This window comes from Glossina fuscipes, unplaced genomic scaffold (genome assembly GCF_014805625.2).
Source record: "Glossina fuscipes isolate IAEA_lab_2018 unplaced genomic scaffold, Yale_Gfus_2 197, whole genome shotgun sequence".
Lineage (NCBI taxonomy): Eukaryota > Metazoa > Arthropoda > Insecta > Diptera > Glossinidae > Glossina > Glossina fuscipes.
This window is the reverse complement of record NW_023998540.1, coordinates 350,458-371,931: the sequence shown is the minus strand read 5'-3', so window position 1 is coordinate 371,931 and position 21,474 is coordinate 350,458. Positions and strand designations below refer to the sequence as shown.

General features: G+C 33.8%; 2 protein-coding genes across 2 annotated transcripts in view; one reads left to right on the top strand and one right to left on the bottom strand.

Annotated features, from left to right (window-relative positions):
• LOC119641939 overlaps positions 1 to 2,824 on the bottom strand; it is a 42,743-nt gene extending 39,919 nt beyond the window's left edge. The window contains exon 1 of the mRNA XM_038040864.1: positions 2,654 to 2,824. The gene's annotated coding sequence lies outside the window, so the exon portion shown is untranslated. The remainder of the gene's footprint in view (positions 1 to 2,653) is intronic.
• Positions 2,825 to 9,210: 6,386 nt separating this feature from the next.
• LOC119641940 lies at positions 9,211 to 16,462 on the top strand. The gene is made up of 5 exons (XM_038040866.1): positions 9,211 to 9,750; positions 9,838 to 9,906; positions 13,975 to 14,106; positions 14,238 to 15,675; positions 15,973 to 16,462. The coding sequence occupies exons 1-5, from the start codon at positions 9,472 to 9,474 to the stop codon at positions 15,993 to 15,995; spliced, it is 1,941 nt and encodes a 646-aa protein (XP_037896794.1). The 5' UTR covers positions 9,211 to 9,471; the 3' UTR covers positions 15,996 to 16,462.
• Positions 16,463 to 21,474: the final 5,012 nt, after the last annotated feature.

Sequence of the window (21,474 nt, the reverse complement as noted above, 5' to 3'; positions counted from 1 at the left end):
TCTAGCCACTCCCGTTTTAGAATTCTCATGTACCCCACCAACTTCTTTGGTTCGGAACTTCATAGCATATCTGGCGTTATGAAGTGTTGCAAACACTTTGTGCCTGATTCTGCAGATGGCCTCGCATTCGCATAGGATATATGATGGAATGTTTCGCTAGTCCCTTGGCAGAATCTGCATGGATCTGTATCGGTGATACCTGAGGGAATTATGGCTCGTGTAGAAAGAAGCCTTCGATTGTAATTAAAGAAGAAAAAAAAAAGAAAATAAGAAAGAAAATTACAAATCAAAAACACTTGCTTTAAGCATATCACCCGGAACTACATGTATACATTTCTACATGTCTACGTGAAAAAGTTCAAGTCACGTGAAAAGCATACGTTAGCACGCTATTCCGTTTACGTTTGAACAATAATAACGTCACACTTGTTACTCATAAATATTTCTCTATAGCACGAAACGTAAAGAATGATGATGGCAAAAATGTTTCGTTCTCAGTTCCTCATTGTGATTGCAAACAATGCTGCTTTCTAAAATAATGCTGCTGCTCTAGAGAAGCACTGTACTCATAACTGAATATAAACTCAAACCGGTTCTGTGTGCGTGTGTAGCATTTCCTAAATTATAAAAATATTGTTTTTTTTAAATGTGAAATTATTTGCATTTAAATTCGATATTTTGCACATATGTCACAACTTTTGTTATCGATGTTGGCCCTGAAAGTGTATATGTTAGCAATAATTTCGAAAGGTATTATAAAATAAAAGCAGAGAATTATTAAATGGGGAAAATAGCTTAAGCAAATGTTTATACACAGAAAGAAATAATTTTGAATTAATCGTATATTCAAGATCCGCTTGCCACCTATACGGATCATATTTGTACAACGTTTCAGATCGACATCTATTTATTTATTGATAAAAAATAATTTCATGTTATTAGCTTCCTTCGTTTAAAGCCAATATGTGAACGAATCACTCTTGGACTTAAGCTATAAATATACCTCTTAGTCCTCTTTGGCGGCGACTAGTAAAGCACCAGGCAATCTTTACTACTTATAGCACTTTCCGCCAAATATCATGTTTGTGTCACAATTATTATGACATACGCATGGAAAGACGGATGGACATGTTTCGAATGAATGCTAAACAGTTGAAAACAACAACGGTTGGGAAAACTAGCTATGACAATTGTACGGACAGACAGATGGGCACGCTTCAAAGTGTTGAATAGTTTAAAGCAGCGACCCCTTGTTGAGAGATATGAAAGAACATAAAGCAACGAAGGAACGGAGAAGCATTTCAATGGTTCTAATCACGATTACAATAGCATTTCGAGTGTCGAGAAACTTATCCTTAAGAATATAGTATCATGTGTTAAGGTTCACATGAAAATTAATTTAGCAACTATTCTACTAAAGTACTTTTCCTCCAAGTCATGTGCGTGTGTTAACGGGAGTACTTATTTGCACATGAAACATGATGAGAGAAGAGTAGCCAAGTAGTCTCACTCGTTGATGAATTTTAGGATCGAATATTCTTATGTATATTTTTGCCATTTCACTAAAGTTAAGTAATATATGGGTTTCCTCTTGAGGATTCTAAAAGGATCCGTTTAATAATGGTTTTATCTTTATATCTAAGAAGTAAAAGATAGCATGTCTCAAACGAATTGTGAAGATATATACTTCGAACGACGAAGCCGCATGCATAGCTCCCGGTGGGAAAAATTTGCACTATGAGGGAGAGAGGGTTTCCATCATGAGAATGGAAGTTACTTTATCTGCGTTTTTGTCCAGGAAACTTGTAACTAAATCCCAAAAAGTGCCAAAATAGTTGTCCATATGGCGGTTTGATGAGGAAAAAAGGGGAAGAATTGCTGGTATTGAAATCATTTTGAATGGAACGATTGGAACGTTTTATTGGATAGTCTGCTAAATGTGTATAAAAGTTGGTAAGGATGTCTTTGATGGTTTCACGTGGGCACTCTACCCTGTCGGTTTAACCCCACTGAGTAATTTTGCGTAAACGACGCCCTCCAAAGAGTTGGCGCAATCTCTACAAGCTAGGGGCCTAAACTGCACTGGAGAAACCAGATATGTTTATTGCGTATGGCTCAATAAACAATAAAGGCCTCGATATACGGCTTTGAATTTGGTGATGACTTTCCCACCAGGCGCTGGACGAATGAATAGTGATGTACTTACAAGCCTCTGTCGAAAATTGGGATTTTCACAAAGACACTTGAAAGACTTATTTGATAAACTGGAACGAAGAACGAGTCGCGCACTGATTGATTTTTGGATCAAAATATTCAAGAAAACACATCACTGTCCGTCTCCTCTTCCGTACGACAATCATTCATTTACTTATATGGAACTATTTTATCACTACATAACAGCCTATCCGGTTATCATTGCGCCAGACATTCATTTGCCTTCAATTTTTTCCATATTCTTAGTCCACAGAACATATTCTAAAAAGAAAATTGGCCATAAACAATTTTGTCGAAAACCAATCATTCACTTCGTTGCTTACTTCCATTAAAAGATTATTGCAAATATTTAGTCGAATCTTACTGAAACTATATGGAAAAAATTCTTTTTGAACAGTGTTTATCGAAAATGCGCATCTAAGAAGGCGTGTATGCATACGTTGTTTATAATAATTATCCATCAAATCTTTAGATACGAAATTAAACGAAATTATTTAGATAATTTCTTAAGTAATACACAAAACGAAGATCTCTGTTCAATATTCTGCGCTTTTCTCTTAACACAAAAAATTCTTTTTTATAAAACATATACTATTAATGCAATTGGTTAATGACAAAAAGTTGCTCATAATAAAATTATGTTTTTTTTTATTTTTTTATTATTTATTTATGGTTCAATTTATGTTGATAAAGTTCACGTGTCTTAATTATGATGAATATGAGCATGATTGACTTGAATTGAGTCAGCAAAATTAAACAAAATCTAAATAACGAAAAAGTATTTTTGAACCGTTTCTGCTAACATTTTATATGTAACTGAATTGCAAAGATAAACTGACGATCTAGAAATAATACAAATGGAAAAATTTATTCGGAAGCGTAAGTAAGTTGTAAGTAACCATAAATATGTTTACACATGTGTGAACATAAATAAAATTGAACTTTTAACAGCTTAAAGTGAAATATTTGAACATGAATTTCGCAATTAATCAAAACGAATGAAAATCTTTCTTTAAACAGTTAACCAAACTTTTTGACGATTTGTTTTTATGTTGTATGCAATAAAAAAAGCTTTCCAATAAATTTATTTTGTTTTGTTTTTTTCTTTATTGAAAACGCAATATTTCATCATTTTTAACCAAAACCCAAGAAAAATTTACTCTCATTGCGGCTAAAGCTTATCTTGAAATTTCAACTTAAACTTAATTGCGCTCTCTACTTTGTTGTTGTTTTCCATCAGCTATAAAAATGCGAACGCAATTACTTATTGCATGTATTAACACAATGTCTGCAATACAACAAATGTAAAAAGCTTTTCATTCATAACATAGTTCGATGCATTTTTTTCTTTCTTAAACCAATTCGGAGGAAGTGCGCCAAGTATTGGCATTTTTAACACGTACAACAACCGGCCTAAAGATATTATAGCACAGAGACATTAGCAGTTATCCCACTTTCCTATGTAGAATTTATCTTCGGATTTACTTCGTTAGTATACGATCGGAAGTCGCGCCCACCCGAACATCAAGTCATTTATTTTATTTGTTAATCTTGATGCCTCTCCTGAAAGTTGCTTTCTCTATTTAGAATTTATTTGCTAATATATGGATTGCTTCACTTCACTTGCCAAATCGATTAAGTCCATTTTTGGAAATTTATTAAACTTTAAAGCACTTCATTAGCTCCTAACTGTACATATTCAAAACGAATTCGTCTAATAATAAGTATTAACGCCGCTAAATGACGAAACCGTTTTGCCCACTGAATAATAAATAATTTATTTATAATATTTTATCATTTTCCTCAACTTCTTGTATTAGAGAGTTAATCGATTTGGCAAGTGAAGCATCCATCGGTTAAGTGAGTTCATATGACCTTTGAAAATAAGACGTTATGCGGGAATTGGTTTTATCGAATGAATAGGGTTCGCCAAAACACGTCTTCGTTATCATTGAAAAACTGCCACCATTAGGTTGAGCAAAAGGATACAAGACGGACTTTGTGATATACAAATCTAGACCGATTCAGGAAGTGATCAGTATTAAGGATGACTCTGTCTCAAGTCTCTCTGAATGTTACATATATTCGCACAAATTTCGTACGCTAATTAATGTACAGTAAGTATTCTGGGGTACGAAAAAAGTTCAGTTATTCTTATATAGAGAGAGTATAGCGTTGGCGAGGCTGGAGCTATTTCTTCTCATAGAATTCTTTAGTAAAAAGCGGGCTTAAATTCAGCGCGATTGTCGAGCTCGATATTGAGGAGAAAAATATATAAATTTTGATCAAATTTCACAAATATTCTATATTGTTGTATATAAGCTTCACTGAGATTCATTTTTTTTGATGAGAGTTTTTCATCGTAAAGAGTTACAATTTTTCTTTTTATTGCGGTCTTTTTCTCATTAATATATTCGATTGTGTGTTAAGAAAGATATTATCAGTGAGAGTATTATTTTGAGGTTTTTGAATTACTCTAAGCATCCATTTTAAAGCCACACTTAAACCCACTAAAAATTTGTTTTCAAACCTTCATTACGTTAATTATTGAGATGATGAAATTCTCCAACAGACAACAATGATGAAGCAGACAGATCTACACTTGCACGTTAACAACTAATGTCGAGAGGTATAAAAAAGTTCTTCAGCTGGCTCTGAATGCTTCCAACACAGACAATGGATGAGTGTTTCAAACTCATTATAAGCCAAAAACGCTTTTCATGCATATTCAGTGTTACGCAAAACCATAACCTTTAATAGCTAACCACAACTTTTTAATTTTAGTTTGGTTCCCAGAAAATGTTATTTAATTGTCATAATTGGATTTCCGCTAAGCCGCAAAGCTTTTGACATTTCTTAGTTCACAGTTCATACAATCTTTTGTGGTGTGTTAGTAGCATTTTAAAATTAATAACGGCGTTGATTGTTTTTATTTCTTGTGTTATTGGTTTATGTACATTGTTCTCATTTCATCAGCTCTTACGAACTAAGCAATACTAACATCCATGATAAAAGCAGATGCACTATACAGACAAAACAGACAAAACAGAGAATAAAGGTTTAATACAAAATTGGTATATGTGTGACCGCGTATAGTTGAATGTTGTCTGGTACTCCATCGGATATTTTATATAAAATAACAAAAGTGCTTTGAAACAAACTTCAAATAGTTTCTAATAAAGAGAAGCTGTAATCATAAAAAGCTTTGTCAAATACACGATCATAAAAGAAAATATTGCGATCATTGCGAAAATATCTCATCAATATGGGCATCTTTGTACGTATTAAGCAAATACAGTACTTTATGTGTAAAGGCGATTCCACATTTGTTTTTTTTTTAAAAGATTTTTAAATACATTTAAGAATAGTTTCAACCTGCCAGTGCGTATTGAAATGTCGTATCTGATCTAAATCATTTATAGTCGAGCTTCTCCAGCTAGCTATCACGTTAAAGAAAAGAAATAATTAAGTTATGCGTTTAGTTGTGCCATTCCGACTCCAAAATTGAACGAAATTTATTCTTTTTCTTTCTCTTATTACACTTTTTCAAGTTTGTAGTTTCACTTGCATAGACTCTGAGCGACAAGCACGACACTCTCTTTTTACAAGACTATCTAATGTCCAAGCCTTGGCGTGGTGGCTTAATTTTGCCTTACGGCTTCTACGTCTTTAAAAACAGCTGCACATAGCATGCAACAAGCGTGAGGATGCAATCATTTGAGCAGAGTTCGCTTGCTTGTCGAACTGTCTGCCACCCATTGTTACGTACTTCAAGCTTCAATCAAAAACCGATTTATAAAATTAAAACTAAACCAATAGAATACGCGGTTAATTTTCAAATTTGACTCGAGATTACTCCCTCCACACCCCCCTTCCACATGCTTCTCCCTCATCGACAAAGTTGTAAAAAAACACAAAAAAAAAAAAAAAATGATAAACGCGAGAATAAGAAATACTTCAATATGTTTCTACCAAGGATCTTAAAATTCGTACAAGATTTCCAAGGCCGATAAAAAGTCTGTAGTAAAAACTATCCCGATCGTGGACCCAATACCCCTAGTTGCAAGTCTCATCTTCCTGATGGTTTTGAAAGAAATCAGCAGAAGTTACAATGGTCCTGAAAAAAATTCTACCCTGTATGGACTTAAACTATAAGAGAAAGCACTTGACACAATCGTCTAAAAACGTCAAGCAAAAAACATTCGGTTTTTCGCCCATTGTGACGCTTTATGTAAAATCATTATATAATTTCTTTATTTTTATTATTTTTTTTTTGTTCTTTTATGGATTGAATTTTTTGCATAAAACCATACCATGGCCATATCATGCCATGCTATTTTTGCGAAGTTAGATAAAAAATTGAAAACAAAAAAAATTCAGAAAAACCAATGTTTTTTTTCTATTATTTATTTTTATTGAATACGGTTCGCATCAACAACAAGCGCAGCGCGAAAGGTCTATTCATAGAGCATAATATTGGCAATTTTTTAACGTGCTGTTCATTTGCCAATTACGATTCTACTAATATTTGTCTATTCAGCGAACATATGTGCACATATTTATTTAGATAGGCAAATACATGACTTAGCCAAACATTAATCTAATTATTCATGCGTGACAATGACGCCCTCTATTGACTTTGTTTATTTTGAAATCTATATGAAAACGAAAGTCAATAGCACTATAATCTCTTTTTCTTTTTTTTTTTTTTTTTTTCTTTGTTGCTTTTTTATCGCTTTTGCTTTTACATAGCAATTTGAACAGTTATATAGTTTGCTTAACATTTAACAAAAACAAAAAAAGTTTTTTCAAATTCAAAAAACAAAAAGGAAAAATTTGCTAAGTGGTTTAAGATGAAGCGTAAAGGGTTAAAAATTGTCAAGGACTCGTCGATGTTAATTAATTATTTTGTAGCGAAAGATAATTTTTGACTTCGTTTTTTGCTACACTTGCGTACGAATATATCTTCCATTCCAAGGGCAAAAGTTTTTATATTCATTGACATTGAGATGATGAAAAGGGGAAGATGGTGAAAGAAAGGAAACTAGAAAAGAGGAAACGGAATCACGAATTTAAAGTTTGAAGTAAGTGGTTAAAGGGTTGAGGAAGAATTCAGGGCCGTTAATGGTTTAGGGCAATAACGATGGAGAGGACGGGAAGGGGCAGCGGGAAAAGCTGGAACAAGGGGACGCGAATAGAGAGTGAAAAGATGAGGTGTTAAGTGGTTAAGAGGTTGAGGAAGGGTTTACAAAGGGTTAAGAGTTCAAGGAGTTTTAAGATTTGGGACGCTTAACGCTTGAGATCCATGGTTTGCGAAATTGAGAGCTTGAAGTGTTGCGTAGTTTATGATTTGAGAGCTTGAGTAGTTCGATGATTAAATGGTTAGATAGTTTATGGCTTGAAACGGGGTTAAGGTGTTTAGGGTTTCAGTAGATTTATCAACACATTCCGTGTTCAAGGTAATGAAAGGGGAAACACCTAAAAAACATTCCGTTTGTGAACATTAACACGTTCACAATAAGAAATGCGTTAATGAGAATATAAAAGTTAAACATATTAAATGAGTGAAGGTCTTCACCTATTTGCGTTAATTATAATGTAAGCCATAAATTACTTTTATTATTTTTGACATTAATGACTGTTAAATCTTTTGCTTAATTATAATTTAATGCATATATTGTTTATCGATTAACATGTCGATGCTACATGTTATCCTCTGCGCATTACAAAGCTGTTTAAACTGAATAAACTAAGATTACAAGGGCTTATCTGAAGCATGCGATAATAATGAAAACTAGTAATAACTCGGCAGTTGCTCTAACCCTCTTATCGTTATTCATCAAAATTTATCATACGAACACGTCAAAGGAATATAAAGCGAAGAATCCACAACTTCGAACCATTTTAGAGGGATATTATCATTAAGCTGAAAAGTTAATTCTCTTGATGACGACAAATCTTTTATATGACATAGAAAATATATTAACAAGCAGGGAAATAATAAATAAATAGTTTCCCATCTTCATAAGAGAGGATTTCCACGACTAATACGGTATTTTTGGCAAATACTCTCCAATAATAGAACACTAGAACGGCTCACTGTTAAATACCCTATAACACCTTGCAATTACTCATGTAACGACTTTTGATACTTTGACATATTTTTATAAGACGTCGTAATGGAAATACTCGCAAAAGTAGTTAGATCCGAACCATTTTCAATAACATCCGTCTTTAGAGCAAGACACGTCAGTATACCACAATTTATCAAAAAATCTCTAAAACTGTTTGAACGCAAAAATGCAGGACGAATAGACTAACATACAAGGTCTAACCCACATCCTTTTGGGTATTGCATATATTCGCACAAACTTAATGCACTGTTTTAGCGCAAGTGGTGTAGAGCATAATAACAATTTACTTAGAACGACGACTAGAGGGAGAAAGCAGCTAAGATTTAATTAATGAAAAGGAGATATTACGCAACAGCTCCAATTTTAGATTCGTGGAACTAGACGGAAACAAATATCCTTAGTATGGCTATTAAAGAAAGTACGTAAAGAGTAAGAGACATTAGAGAAAGGCCGTCGCGAAGCGGTGGCAGATTAACATCTGAGATAAGAACTCTAAGCCTTGACGCCTATGTTGAGAAAGTAACCCAAACTAGAGAATTTAAAATCGCATTGTATTTTACAAAAAAAAAAAAAAAAAACAACTTCATCTATTAGTCCTGCTTTTAGCAAGCAAATTCCCCCAGATAGAAGAGGAGACAGATATTCTCGTATAAGCACAGTTAATACTTAAAAATCACAATCTAACTTACGTCGTCACACAACAAAATAAATAAGTTCAACTAATCTATTGGGCATTTGTGAAGACTGACTAAAACTACAAAAATTATTACTTCGTAGTTGCTCTTGCTTGTGCTCTCCGCTTATCGTCGTTTTGTTTTAATATATGACCATCCGGTAGGTTGTACTCACTTACTAACCGAAGGTGAGTAAAAAACGTTTATTTCATTTTTCATTACATGCTGCCAGCGAGTTATCAAAATCGCAGCATATATGCATCTGAGAATAAACTGAATACAGAAAATTGTCTAAACAGTATGAGAAATAAGCGCGAATCTGTTACACGTTTGCAACGGTACTTCTCATTAAGCAAATTATAAGAAAATCAAAAAAAAAACAGAAAATAATTTCGAAACGAAATACAATTAATTCGTGGTTTATAACGCAACAATGAACAATTGAATCAATGCTAGTTAAAGAAGACGTGAAATTATTGTCAATTAAACTTAAATCGGACAAAGATTTGGATGATGAAGTAAACTATGCTCAGCAAAGTTGTAAAGGCACACCTTTCGCTATGTCTGCAACAAGTGCAAACGAAAAATGGGAAAAACCTAAAGATGATGATTTAACAGATGCCGAGGATCATTCGGAATCTTTTGTTCGTTTATTGAAAATTCCAAAAACCCCCAACGGTTCTTGCGGCTTTCATTTAACACGTACCAAATGGGATCCTTATCCATGGGTTAAGTTTATTGATAATCGCAATAACAATTTATTTGCAGTTTATATGTCTGTATCTTATTAAGCAATTTATTTACACGTTTTATAGGTTAGTGGTGTTGACGATTTTGCGCCAGCTAAACAATGTGGTCTGAAGGCAGGCGATTGTGTTTTAGAGGTCAGTCATTGCAAAATGAATAAGTAAATATGTGCAATATGTAATTAGTATTCGTGTGTATGTTTGCATTTATATGCGATATCAGTTGAAACTTGCTTCCAACATTTATTTTTACTTTTTTTTTTTTTTTTTTTTGCTATTGCCGCAGCATGTTCTTTATATGTGTTAACTGCAAATTTGAAATGTAGAAATTCGAAGAAGTCAAGCTATTTACCATAACTCAATAGAATCAATCAAGTTTTTCTTGGTAATAAAGCACTAAATATGTACATGTTTTCTAAAGACAGAAGATTACCAATCATGTTGGTGACGCTTGTGTTTAATGTCTTCTCATTCAGAAAATTCGTAAACTAATAGCACAATGGAAACAAGTAATGATTCGAAATATTATTTATTTACACTTCGATAGTTTCTTTCATCTTTCTGAGCAAAAAACTCGCCATCAAAAGCTAATATATTGCACTGCCCCCCTACCTACCACTACCCTATTCGGTCTTTTTCTCTCCCCATACAGGTTAACTGACGTTAAGCGCTTGCCCTCTCGGCGGTCTTTTTCACTCTCTATGTACAAGCTTTCCCTAAGTCTTCTTGTATATCCAGTTATGGATGGATGCGCCAACCTTCTTCACCTCACCTTCAAACAATCGCAATTTCTCTCTGCAATAGTATTTAGTCTCCTTCACTTCATACACAAACTTGCTTTTTTCTATTTCAAAAAATTTTGTCCTTTCTGAGCCAACTTCGCTGAGCTAACTGTTACGAGGCCGTCTACTTCCGAAATTCCCCGTTTTCACGATTTTCTGAAGCAATTCAAGACTGTAGTCAACTCTCGATCAATAAAGAGATAACTCCAACAGTCTTACCTACTGGCGAGATACTTTTCCGACTAGAACCGCAGGCAGTTGCCCGTTACCGATTTCTTTCTCCCAGGCCACTATCGTTTTTATGCAGCCTACATTCCCCAGGCAATTGGCCATTGAAACGAAAAAATTCGATTAAAACCGCCTCGTAGCAGCCAGAAAAGTTAACTTTTTACAAAACTAATTTTATTCTTTAAACATAAATGTTATCGAGAACTCATGTACTATTGCCTCCACGCAACTACGATGCTTTTCTCTTGATGCTGGCATTGCCGCTCTCTCCACTTCAATCCAACGATTAATTTCAAAAGGGTGAGTGATTCAATGGCCCAATAAGCCTGTAATTGCTGAAAAATTGCAAAAAAGCCTAAAAGAAATGAAAATTTCGTGATTATTTACCCAATCACTAACTAGGAGCACAGTTCACATTACAAGCAGAAATAGCCATGTGGCTGATGTAAACAACCGAAACAAATTTAATGTAAATCAAACCGAGTGAAATAGTTGAAGAAGCTTGGGAAGGAAGTTTCATGGGTTTCACTTAAGACCCCAGTTATTAATCTTGAATTATTTTCTTGATTCTTGCTTGTTTTTCATCCTTCGTTAAATCCCGATATAAACAGTTATCCTTAAAGACGATAAGCATATATCAATAATTCATCTTCACTTGTTATCATTTATTTAGCTCATTATTATAAACTTATTTTTGATGTAAGCTTATAAGCATGCATTTCTTTTCACATTTTCAGCCAATACACATAAATTGACAGATAGCAAATATTTCATTTCATAATGTTTGTAATGAAATTAGAAAAAAAATTGTAATTGAAAAATACCGCGAAATGAAAAATCGAAACTGAATATCCTTTCATTATGATTCAGATATCAGAGAGAGAAATGTAATTTTTATTTAGCATAAAATATGCGCATAAAATACTTCCGTCTGTTCAATATATGTAAGCATATATATATATGCATGTATCTGTATCTGCATATTAGGAACGATCTAAATTGCAAAAATTAGTTATGTGGAAAATATGTTACAAAACAATTTCTAGTCAATGCATTGCCAGTGATGTAAACTGATGCCATCATTATAATTATGCAATGATGCGTTTTAGTGTTAAAACTAATGAGCGTACTATTCATGAGCATTTTCAGTTTACACCCACATACGACGCCGCGTAAATATACGATAAATATTGTATCGTATCATGTATATGTATGTATATGTACGAACGGGAAAGAGCAGGAATTGAAAAGCCAAAAGCTATCTATCTATCTATCTATCTATCTATCTATCCTATCTGGCACATAAAACATTACTTTGACTACATATAACATATATATATATGTTCATGTTTGACTGTGTTTGCGTGTGTTTGTCTGCCTGTTAAACGCAATCGAACAAATCAATCAAATTTAGCGAATTTTGTTTAAACATATAAAACGGCACAAATAACGTTTAATTAAAATGATGATGGAATACACATATCACACATAATTAAAATAAATATACGCCTTTAAGCTAAAATGCGTGGGTGCGGTTAAAATTCCACCCACACAAACAAACGCATACATTTACTACACATTACGCTTATGAATATTAATCGATGTCACATTATTTACTATCAAAATTATTGAAAATATTCAACGCTTCCGTCCATCCATTCTTCTGTTTTTCATCGAAACTTTATTTCTCCTTAAGTCTCATTCTAATGCGTGGTGAAAACAGAAAAGTTTTTACATTTGCCTTATTATGTGACTTATTTAAATTTATCATATCCCGACGCATACATTATGCTCGTACATCATAGTATTTGTTCTATGTATTTTAGATTATTGTCAAATTTCAAGAATATCTCCCAAAGACTTGACAATTTAGAGTAACTTTATTTCGGTGTTACCTACCTAACCGTCAAATATACGCCACAATAAGCAATATTGTCCTTCTGTCCATAATTTAACTCGCAGAAATTGTCATTGCGCAATCACCGCAAACATTCTCTATCAGGAATCGAGCACGATTATCCGCCCATAACTTCCCACGTTACTTAGCAACGGAACTTTTAAACTGTTTATGGCGCAAATACTCCATACAAGAGATTGAGACAGTCCATCTGCCCGTCCTTCCCTGTATGAGTTACCATCGGAACTTATTAAATGTTAAGAAAAACTGAGATCGAAAGCCGAGCATATGGTACAAATTCATTGTCCGTTCTCCAGCTTGTCTCTTCAAGTGTTAATTGTCATTGGAACTAAAAAGAAAAAAAAAGGAAAAAAAAAAACTTATATTGAAAGCTGAACGAACGTGGCATAAAAATTTATGTATCAATAACCGGCTCCGTTCAATCTTAAATCCAGTCGCCCCTTCATTACCTGAAGGACTATTGAAACTTCACCTCTGTGTTACATTTTTAAATATCTACTACGTATACCAGAAACCGATCCAAGTGAATGTTAGTGACAATAATCCATCAACGAATTAATAAAGAAATGCTAGTGGTTGTGGACTGCAGTGACGGACGTCAATCGACCATCGCTAGATGATCCGATAGACAAAGAAAATAATTCTGAATTGAAGAAAACTGGCCCTTAGCTCGCTCTGGGAAACAGGCGAACCCAGTGACTATGATCCCTTGATTACGTTAACTTGTAGTCTTGAAACTTCGGCCAACAAGCCCATTCAAGAACATGACCTATAGTCAGTCATGTTATTCATCTTCACCTTGTTTGACTGGATAAGCGAAAAGTTGGCACCGAGAGCACATTATTTAATTTATCGGCCACAGATAACTGTCTTCTCACTCACTGTTCTATCTCATAAAAAAAGTTAATATACCAACAGACCTTGTATACTAAGCAATGCTTATCATAGTTGGACTACATGGGGTAGTGTTCGTTTCGTCATGGAACGTACGTACTATTCAACTTATTTCCTTTCCTCTTTCACCTCTTCACCGTGCGTAACAATAGTTAAGTAAATTAAATACTTATTTTAAATTTTGCCAAGTTATACCAAAGCGATATAGTGGATAAAATCTCGAGTTAAATAAATTCTGACAAACATATTTATCTGTATTTTTCACTTAACTTTTTTGTGCATGAATTGTTGACAAGAATCTTACGATATATTGCCAGACCGTTGTCTTCATTTTTATATAATTGATCATGTTTTGCATTTGTGTTTCTGTTTCGTTGGCGACAGGTTAATGGGTTCGATGTATTGGGTTTACGTATCGCGAAAATTGCAAAATTGGCAAAAACCACAGACGAACATTATATAACGTTATTGCTATGGAGTAATAATTGCAATAAATGCACGGATGATGACGCCGAAGTAAGTGACATATAAAGTTCATTATGAATTTATGCAGAAGCGAAAACGACAAATTGAAGTCTTTTTTTTTTTTTTTTAATGCTCTTTTTTACTGTCAATTTTCATAATAATTTCTTAATCAATTTACGCAGAGCTTATGCGCTGCTCCCATGCCACGCAGCATGCAAAGATTGGCTTTAATTGTACAAGAGATTCTCAATATAATTGAATGTCCCGTATGCCGTGATACTATAACTCCGCCAGCTATGCAATGTCAAAATGGTCATTTGGTGTGTCTCGCTTGTCGTATACGCGCCAAAAATTGTCCCATTTGTCGTGGCTTTTACACGCCGAGACCAGCATTAATAGCTGAGCAAATATTTACAACCATTAGTAGCGCCTTTAATTTTTTACGTAGCGAAAATAAAATGCGTGAAAAACTGTTTGGTCGTCACATACATCAACGACAAACCATTCAAGGGACTCTATCATTACATCGTACGAAACATAAATCCGTTAAATGTGACAATACATTAACTGAGGAGAGTAACACTTTAAGATGCCATCCGACAATCAAAGATAAATTTCTAATAGAGTCGATGCAAAATAGTGAAGAATATTCCATAGATAGCTTTTCAATGGGTGACAATGCGAACACGACATTATCATCAATGGAAACTATGCCAATAGCAACAACAACAACACCAACAACAACAAGTGCAATGTCTAGAAGACAAAGCAACGGCACCAGTAAACAATCAAAGGACCTGATATCGTTAGTACCATTAAACACAAATCAATTGCATAGTTTTACAACAACAACAACAACAACAACAACAACAACAACGATAACAACAACAAGAACAACAACAAATCACAAGTTAAATTACGACCGACAACAATCCAATAATGTTGAGCAATGCGATAAATCTAAAGCAAACAATAAATTTAATATAAACCATGATTTAAGCACTCCGTATGCCTTTTGGCAAGCGGATTCTATTTGTAATTCATCACCGTTGTTATACGTTGGCTGCCGTAGACCACGTTACCATATATATGAAGACAATAAAACATATTGGAACGAAACTATACCGAATGATATAAAAGCCGCACATTCCACAAAAAATAGCAGCGACAATGAAAATAATGAATTTACACTTGGCGATGACAGCTCCGGCAATGCATCAAGCCTTCCTTACTGTTCTGATGATTGTAATAAACGTCCAAAGTCATACAAGTTTTTAAAGCAAAATTTATGTTCATCTTCTGCTCCTATCTTATTCCCGTCGCCATTGCCATTTCTGTCATCAACATCATCTTCATCATCATTATTTTCGTCACTTGCATCATCGTTTTCATCTTTGCCGTTGCCTTTGGATAATAAGTGTCCACCTGTTGCTGTTGCTTCATTATGCTACTGCTCGTCGTCATCGTCATCGTCATCGTCATCGCCATCGCCATCGTCATCTTCTCCTTCTGGGTGCTTAATATCGCTGCCAGTTATATCACCCAATAATTATCAAAATTATAGTCACCATCAACATTATCCTCGTTGTCCTTGTGACTGTTGTAGCGAAAGTTTTAAAGGTATGTGTTAAGAGTAGCTCAGTAGCATTTCTTGTAAAGATTTTGCAATTTTTGAATGAAGATAAAAGACGCGAGACAACTTTTAGTTAATTCTTCTTTTATTTTCACTTCAAATAATTCTTCGCACATAGTTTTATTTATTCTCATATTAATAATCAAACATTTAAACAAGTATTTGAAAAAAAAAAAAAAACAATTAATTACACAAGATATATGTATGATCTTTAATTTACTTTATGATGAGCTAAGTATTTAAAAAAAAATTTTCTGCAAAAATTTTTTCACCGCATTTTAAAGCAGTGTCCAAAGGAACTTTTTGAAGAGAATTTAGTCGTTTACGCCAGTCTATTCGAGAGGAGTGAAGATTTCTTTTCCTGCGGGGGACTGCCCTCCAAAGAGCCTTTATACCATCAGCTGAAGAGACTTGATCGTGCGTTTCAAAGCGAATTGGAGAAATGTCGAAAAAGCTTTTAGCAGAGCATTTGGCATCAATATCAATCTCACAGAAAAAGTTAAAGGAGATGGTTTCGCCTAAAGAATAATAATCAATAACTCACGGATTAAGCTTAAGAGGGATTCCAATGGATTTATATTATTTTTTTACAAATTCGTATCCCTTCAGGAGAAGTGAAGACCTGGCTTTCACTTGTATTTCTTGTCAAAGTCCCTTTCCTTTCGCCGCTAAAGATTTGATTATAATTTTGGGATTCAGGGTAAATTAAAGGAATATCTACGATTTATATTCGGCGGGAGCCAAATCCCGCACACCCATTACTATGTCTTTCGCATCCTACTCTCCCAGTTCGTATATTTGATACCAATACCGGTGGTATTATTAAGAAAAAATTAATCCGTCATGCCGCGGCGTCTACCATATTCGTTTTAGAATTAACCCACTTTAAGGCAGGCCGTATACATTGTTTGAGCAATGTAGAAAATAGTTTTAGACATAATGTCTTGCTTGCCTTATGATAACTCAGCATATAACCTTGAAAAAGTGAAAAAAAATAAAATGTAATCACTTGTAACTTTGTATGGGCATGGCCGACTTTTTCTATTTTTACACGTTAAGCTTTTGAGTGTTTCATAAAGTAATTGTGGAAAATTTCAGCTTTCTATTTTCTATAATTATTTGTGGGTAATGAGTAAAAATCTAAGTGTTTGTTAAAAAAAAAAAAAAAATTTGCGTTCAGTTTACGCTCTACTGCAAGCTGCTCCTGTGACCAATTTGGCTTATGTTTAATGCCTACGTGCTTGCAAAAACTTCAAATGTCTCTGCCAAATTGTAAGTCGATATCTGCATTCGCACATACACACAGACGAACACACATGCATTCAGAATTTCGCGCTGATCAAGAATATATATGGGCTTTATAGGGTCTCGGTAGCGTCCTTTTCATCGTTATATATAGTATGAAAAAAAAAAAAAAAAAACAAACAAAATGAGTATACCCCCATTATTCAGGGGTTTGAGGGGTATATTATGAAAAAATTTAGCATTAAAATTGTCAATAAAAAGTGAATAAAATTTTAAAATATTGCTATCAATAATCAGCATAACAATTTGCAACAGGTATCAATAAAGGATGGTAAAGACAGATATGAATGAAAGCATATCGGACAGAGATGGATATCAAATCATTGCAGCATATCCAAACAGTTGGTTTTTCTCGCCACTAACTTCGCATACCACCATTCGCATACCAGCATTCAATATCAATTAATAACGAATAAATAAACACTTCAACTAGAAACAGATTTCGCATGAAAACCACTCCATTTTCAATCTAAGATTAATTAAAACGACTTTAATGAAAACACATAGCGCAGTCTATATTTGTTTCTAGTTTTTTGTTTTTTGTTTTTTGTTTTTTTTTTTTTTTTTATAATTTAAGTTTTATAAACATTCCGAAACATATACATATATATTTTAATTAAAATAAATTACAAACTGTGCTAATATTTCAGTGGACAGTCAAAGGACTACTGCTGCGATTAGAGAGAAAGAAATAGAAAGAGAAGAGAAATGCATTAACAAAATTAGCGAACAATATTTGTTGTTGTTGTTGTTGTTGTTCGTGGAAATTCTATGAAATAAATGACCGGCACATCTCTCTGTCAATGTCCATGAATTATATGAAAATTAGATGGAAGAATGAATGAACATTTTCAAGGATATTTCAAACTCAGAATATCTCAGAACTTTTCCTTTCACTATCCACACAAGTAACAAATGTTGTTGTGTGCAATTTTCCATTATAGGCTGAATAGAGATTTACACAGAGAACACATTATATTATATTAAAATGGCGCATAATTTATGTGTGTATTAAACTTACGTAACTCGCAGACACAGTTAGCGTTGGCCCTTGAGAAACCTCTAAGATCAGTCAGTCATTCAGTAATTGTGTTGCAAGTTGACTTTGGTGGCGATGACAGTGATGCTAAAGTTGTAGAAAACGATTACACAGCAAACAGAGAGCAAACAGAGCGATGTGGAAAGAAAGCTGCGATGGGATATATAAACCAATCAAAAAACTTAACTAAGACAAAAACGAAACAAAAGCATTAAAAAAACGTCTTAGCCATCTAATGACAACGAATTGTTAATAACCTACTTATCACCTCAACACGATTTTAATCAAACTTTATATATATATATGTATATATATATATATATATATTGGTTAGCAATTGATCCACACATGTCATTTTAGATCAACATATCTTACAATTACTGAGAGTGCTTGACTGCAAATCGCTGTCATCGCATACACCAAGTGTACGCTTTCTATTTCAGTCCTTAGACGAGATTGAAATTTGCAACCGCCAACGGACAGGAATTTGTGTGTATTTTATTGTGTGTATCTCTGATGATACGCATCCTCACCCCGAAAGTGTTGCGAACGTAAAGGCATATACAGTGCAATGCACGGTGGGTAGAAAAAGGCAACGCAACGCCTACGGTATTTTTCTTCGAATACGCTCGTGAAGATTTAATACGAAAGCATTTTTCAATCATATTTCTTTATTGCTTTCCAGTTTTTTTATTTTCATTTTTATTTTTTTGTTTTTTTTTTGTTTTGTTTTTTTTTTCCTCTGATGATACGACGTGGTGCTTGATATTATGCTCGCATACACTTTAACGACTTAATGACGCCTCAAGTTCATAAACTTATAATCGCTTGTTTTTTTGTCGTTTCTATATCGTTTCATTTAATTTTTTTTTTTTTTTTCTGTGAAAAAATCTTGATGTGCTTTTTATGTTTTCCTTTATAGTTCGTTTCTTTTGCTTTTGGTTTAATTTTTTATGCATTTTTCCTACCATTATACTCACTATCGCAACTTAATGAAATTTCAAACACTTACGTTACGCAACTTTGCATTTTTGTTTGATGCCGGGAGTCCTTGTTTTCTTTCATTTTCTTTTTTGGGTATGTGTATGTATATGCACAGAGGTTTTTTTTTTTTTTTTTTTTTTTTTTTTTTGTTATACTTTAGAATCGATAATGCAAGAAAAAAAAAAGAAGAAAAATTCTTTAGAAAATGAAGTTATGAGAGGGAAGAGAGAGAGAGAGAGAGAGAGAGAGAGAGAGAGAGGCGAGATGGTAGTGGACATACATGCCGCTTTGCTTTTGGCATCAAATTCTGAATGTGTTGATTATATGTTAGAAACTCGATTAAATGGTAATAATAGCATAATGGTTGCTGTCACGGAAACGGAAATGCAAACGTCACTGCTCGCTAACGGACAACAATAACAACAAAAACAATAACAAAAGCCATAATAACAAGAGCAACAGCAACGAACACACACAATGTGCTGCCTTAACAGCAGCAACATTGGCAAAGGCATTGACGTTCTGGCAACAAAGGCTATAACATCAACCAACCAACTGATGGAAACGTCTACATGGCAAACAGAAGTTAGTAAATGTAAACAGCAACAACAACAACAACAACAACAACAACAACAACGTTAATAATAAGGGGAAAAAACAAGAGCTAAAGCAGCGGTAGCTCAATGAAATTGATGACAATAACTTTAATAATAATAATAATAATAATAATAATAATAATGACAACAACAACAAGCAGAAACATAAAACATAATGCTAAAGAATATATAACAACTCTTCTGTAACTACGGAGAGAAAATAAATATCACTAAAAATGATAACAATTATAATAATTATAATAATTATAATAATAAAAATAAAGATGATATGGTTGCCATCACTTTCACCGACAGCGTTCAGATGAAGAAAAAATCAAAGTTCAAACGATAACTTACCATTAATCAGCATCATTTCTCTGATGTCATTCGGCAACAAGAACATCATCATCATCATCATCATCATCATCGTCATCACTGAAGTTCTCTTATCTAACAATACGAGGACAAATTGTTATTAAACGCTCAAGCGTGTAAATTAACAAAGTAAAAGAAAATGAGAAAAACATGTAATTAAAAGCTAGAAAGAGATTATATTCAATTTGAACCGAATCTTCTGATACCCCCCGGGGGACAAATATGCCGCGCTTGATGTAACACTCAAATGCAAGTTTTTTTTTTTTTTAATAAAATTTCAAATGCAATGAGAATTTTTTTAAGGAAAAAGGAATTTTTCCCAACGACCTACCTATAATTTTAGGGATCTCCGATTCGATGCTTTAGACGTGCATCGTTCGTCCTTTAATTCTACGCGAAGTTTTGTTAATAATTCATAAAAATTTATTTGAGCCTAACTTCCATTTAATAAATTCATGGCTTCGATTACCTTACGAGTTGGCTTTATGTGCGATATTTTCATTTGATGATTTTCAACTGATTTTGCTAGAATATGTTCGAAGAAGAAGAAGAAGAAGAAGAAGAAGTTCCCGCAAAATAATTACAGTGACGTGTAAATTGACGGTTAGCTAACTATCCACCAACTTTATGAAGGTTCAAACAACGAACTTCGTGTTCACAGTGAAATTTTTTTACTCAACGTAATAAGTCATCTCTTCTTGATTAGCTAACTCGAAGGAGAAGATATTTCTTGCATTCAAAAATAACTTTTTCTCGTCTGTACTTCTTTTAAAAGATTTCGTCTTCAAGACGAAACTTTTAACAGACGTTTTCTCAACATTACAACACAAATATATATAGACAACTAACTGTAATCAAGAGGAATCATTGCCACTTTCGACTGGAGGTATCCAAGAAACAATTATACTGCCGGACATAGTATATAAAGAGAAAATTTACATTTTTTCCGCTTTTCAGCTTTAAACGCCATACTCTGTCTTCTCAAAGAGAACCATCAGTTTGGACGACGTAGGGCTTATGGTATGTACATAGATCAAGACGAATTAAATCAGTCAAGTCAAGCTGACTGAACGGGATAATTTTTGTAACGCAATACTTTGCAATTGTTATGGCGCATTGCCTACAGACTGAATAATTTTTTGTAGGTGTGCTCATGAGTGCATCCCTGATCGAATTTATCTGTCAACATAAGTGTCAACTTTTACCATTCTGGGACAATTTTTCCCTACAATAGTTTTTCTCGAGTCGGAGATTAGCTCTGCCTCGGCTGTCATAAGACAATGATATCTTTGCGGTATTTGCTTGCTGCGCTCAGTTTAAAATATTTCAAGGCCAAAATTTCAATATCTTTCCTTGAAAATCAACTGAAGCGAGTAAGCAACCTAACGTATGCCGATATGGATAGTATACGAAATGTATAGAAAACAAAAACTCTTCAGCTGCTTTTTCTCTTCTCTTCTCTTTAATAGAAAGGAGATCGGTTATGC

Bases quoted from the DNA above. Each gene is read 5' to 3' on its own strand.
- LOC119641940 (XM_038040866.1), top strand. From the start codon at position 9,472: ATGCTAGTTAAAGAAGACGTGAAATTATTGTCAATTAAACTTAAATCG. The intron at 14,107-14,237 runs GTAAGTGACATA...CAATTTACGCAG, and splicing joins GCACGGATGATGACGCCGAA to AGCTTATGCGCTGCTCCCAT. The intron at 15,676-15,972 runs GTATGTGTTAAG...CGCATTTTAAAG, and splicing joins TTGTAGCGAAAGTTTTAAAG to CAGTGTCCAAAGGAACTTTT.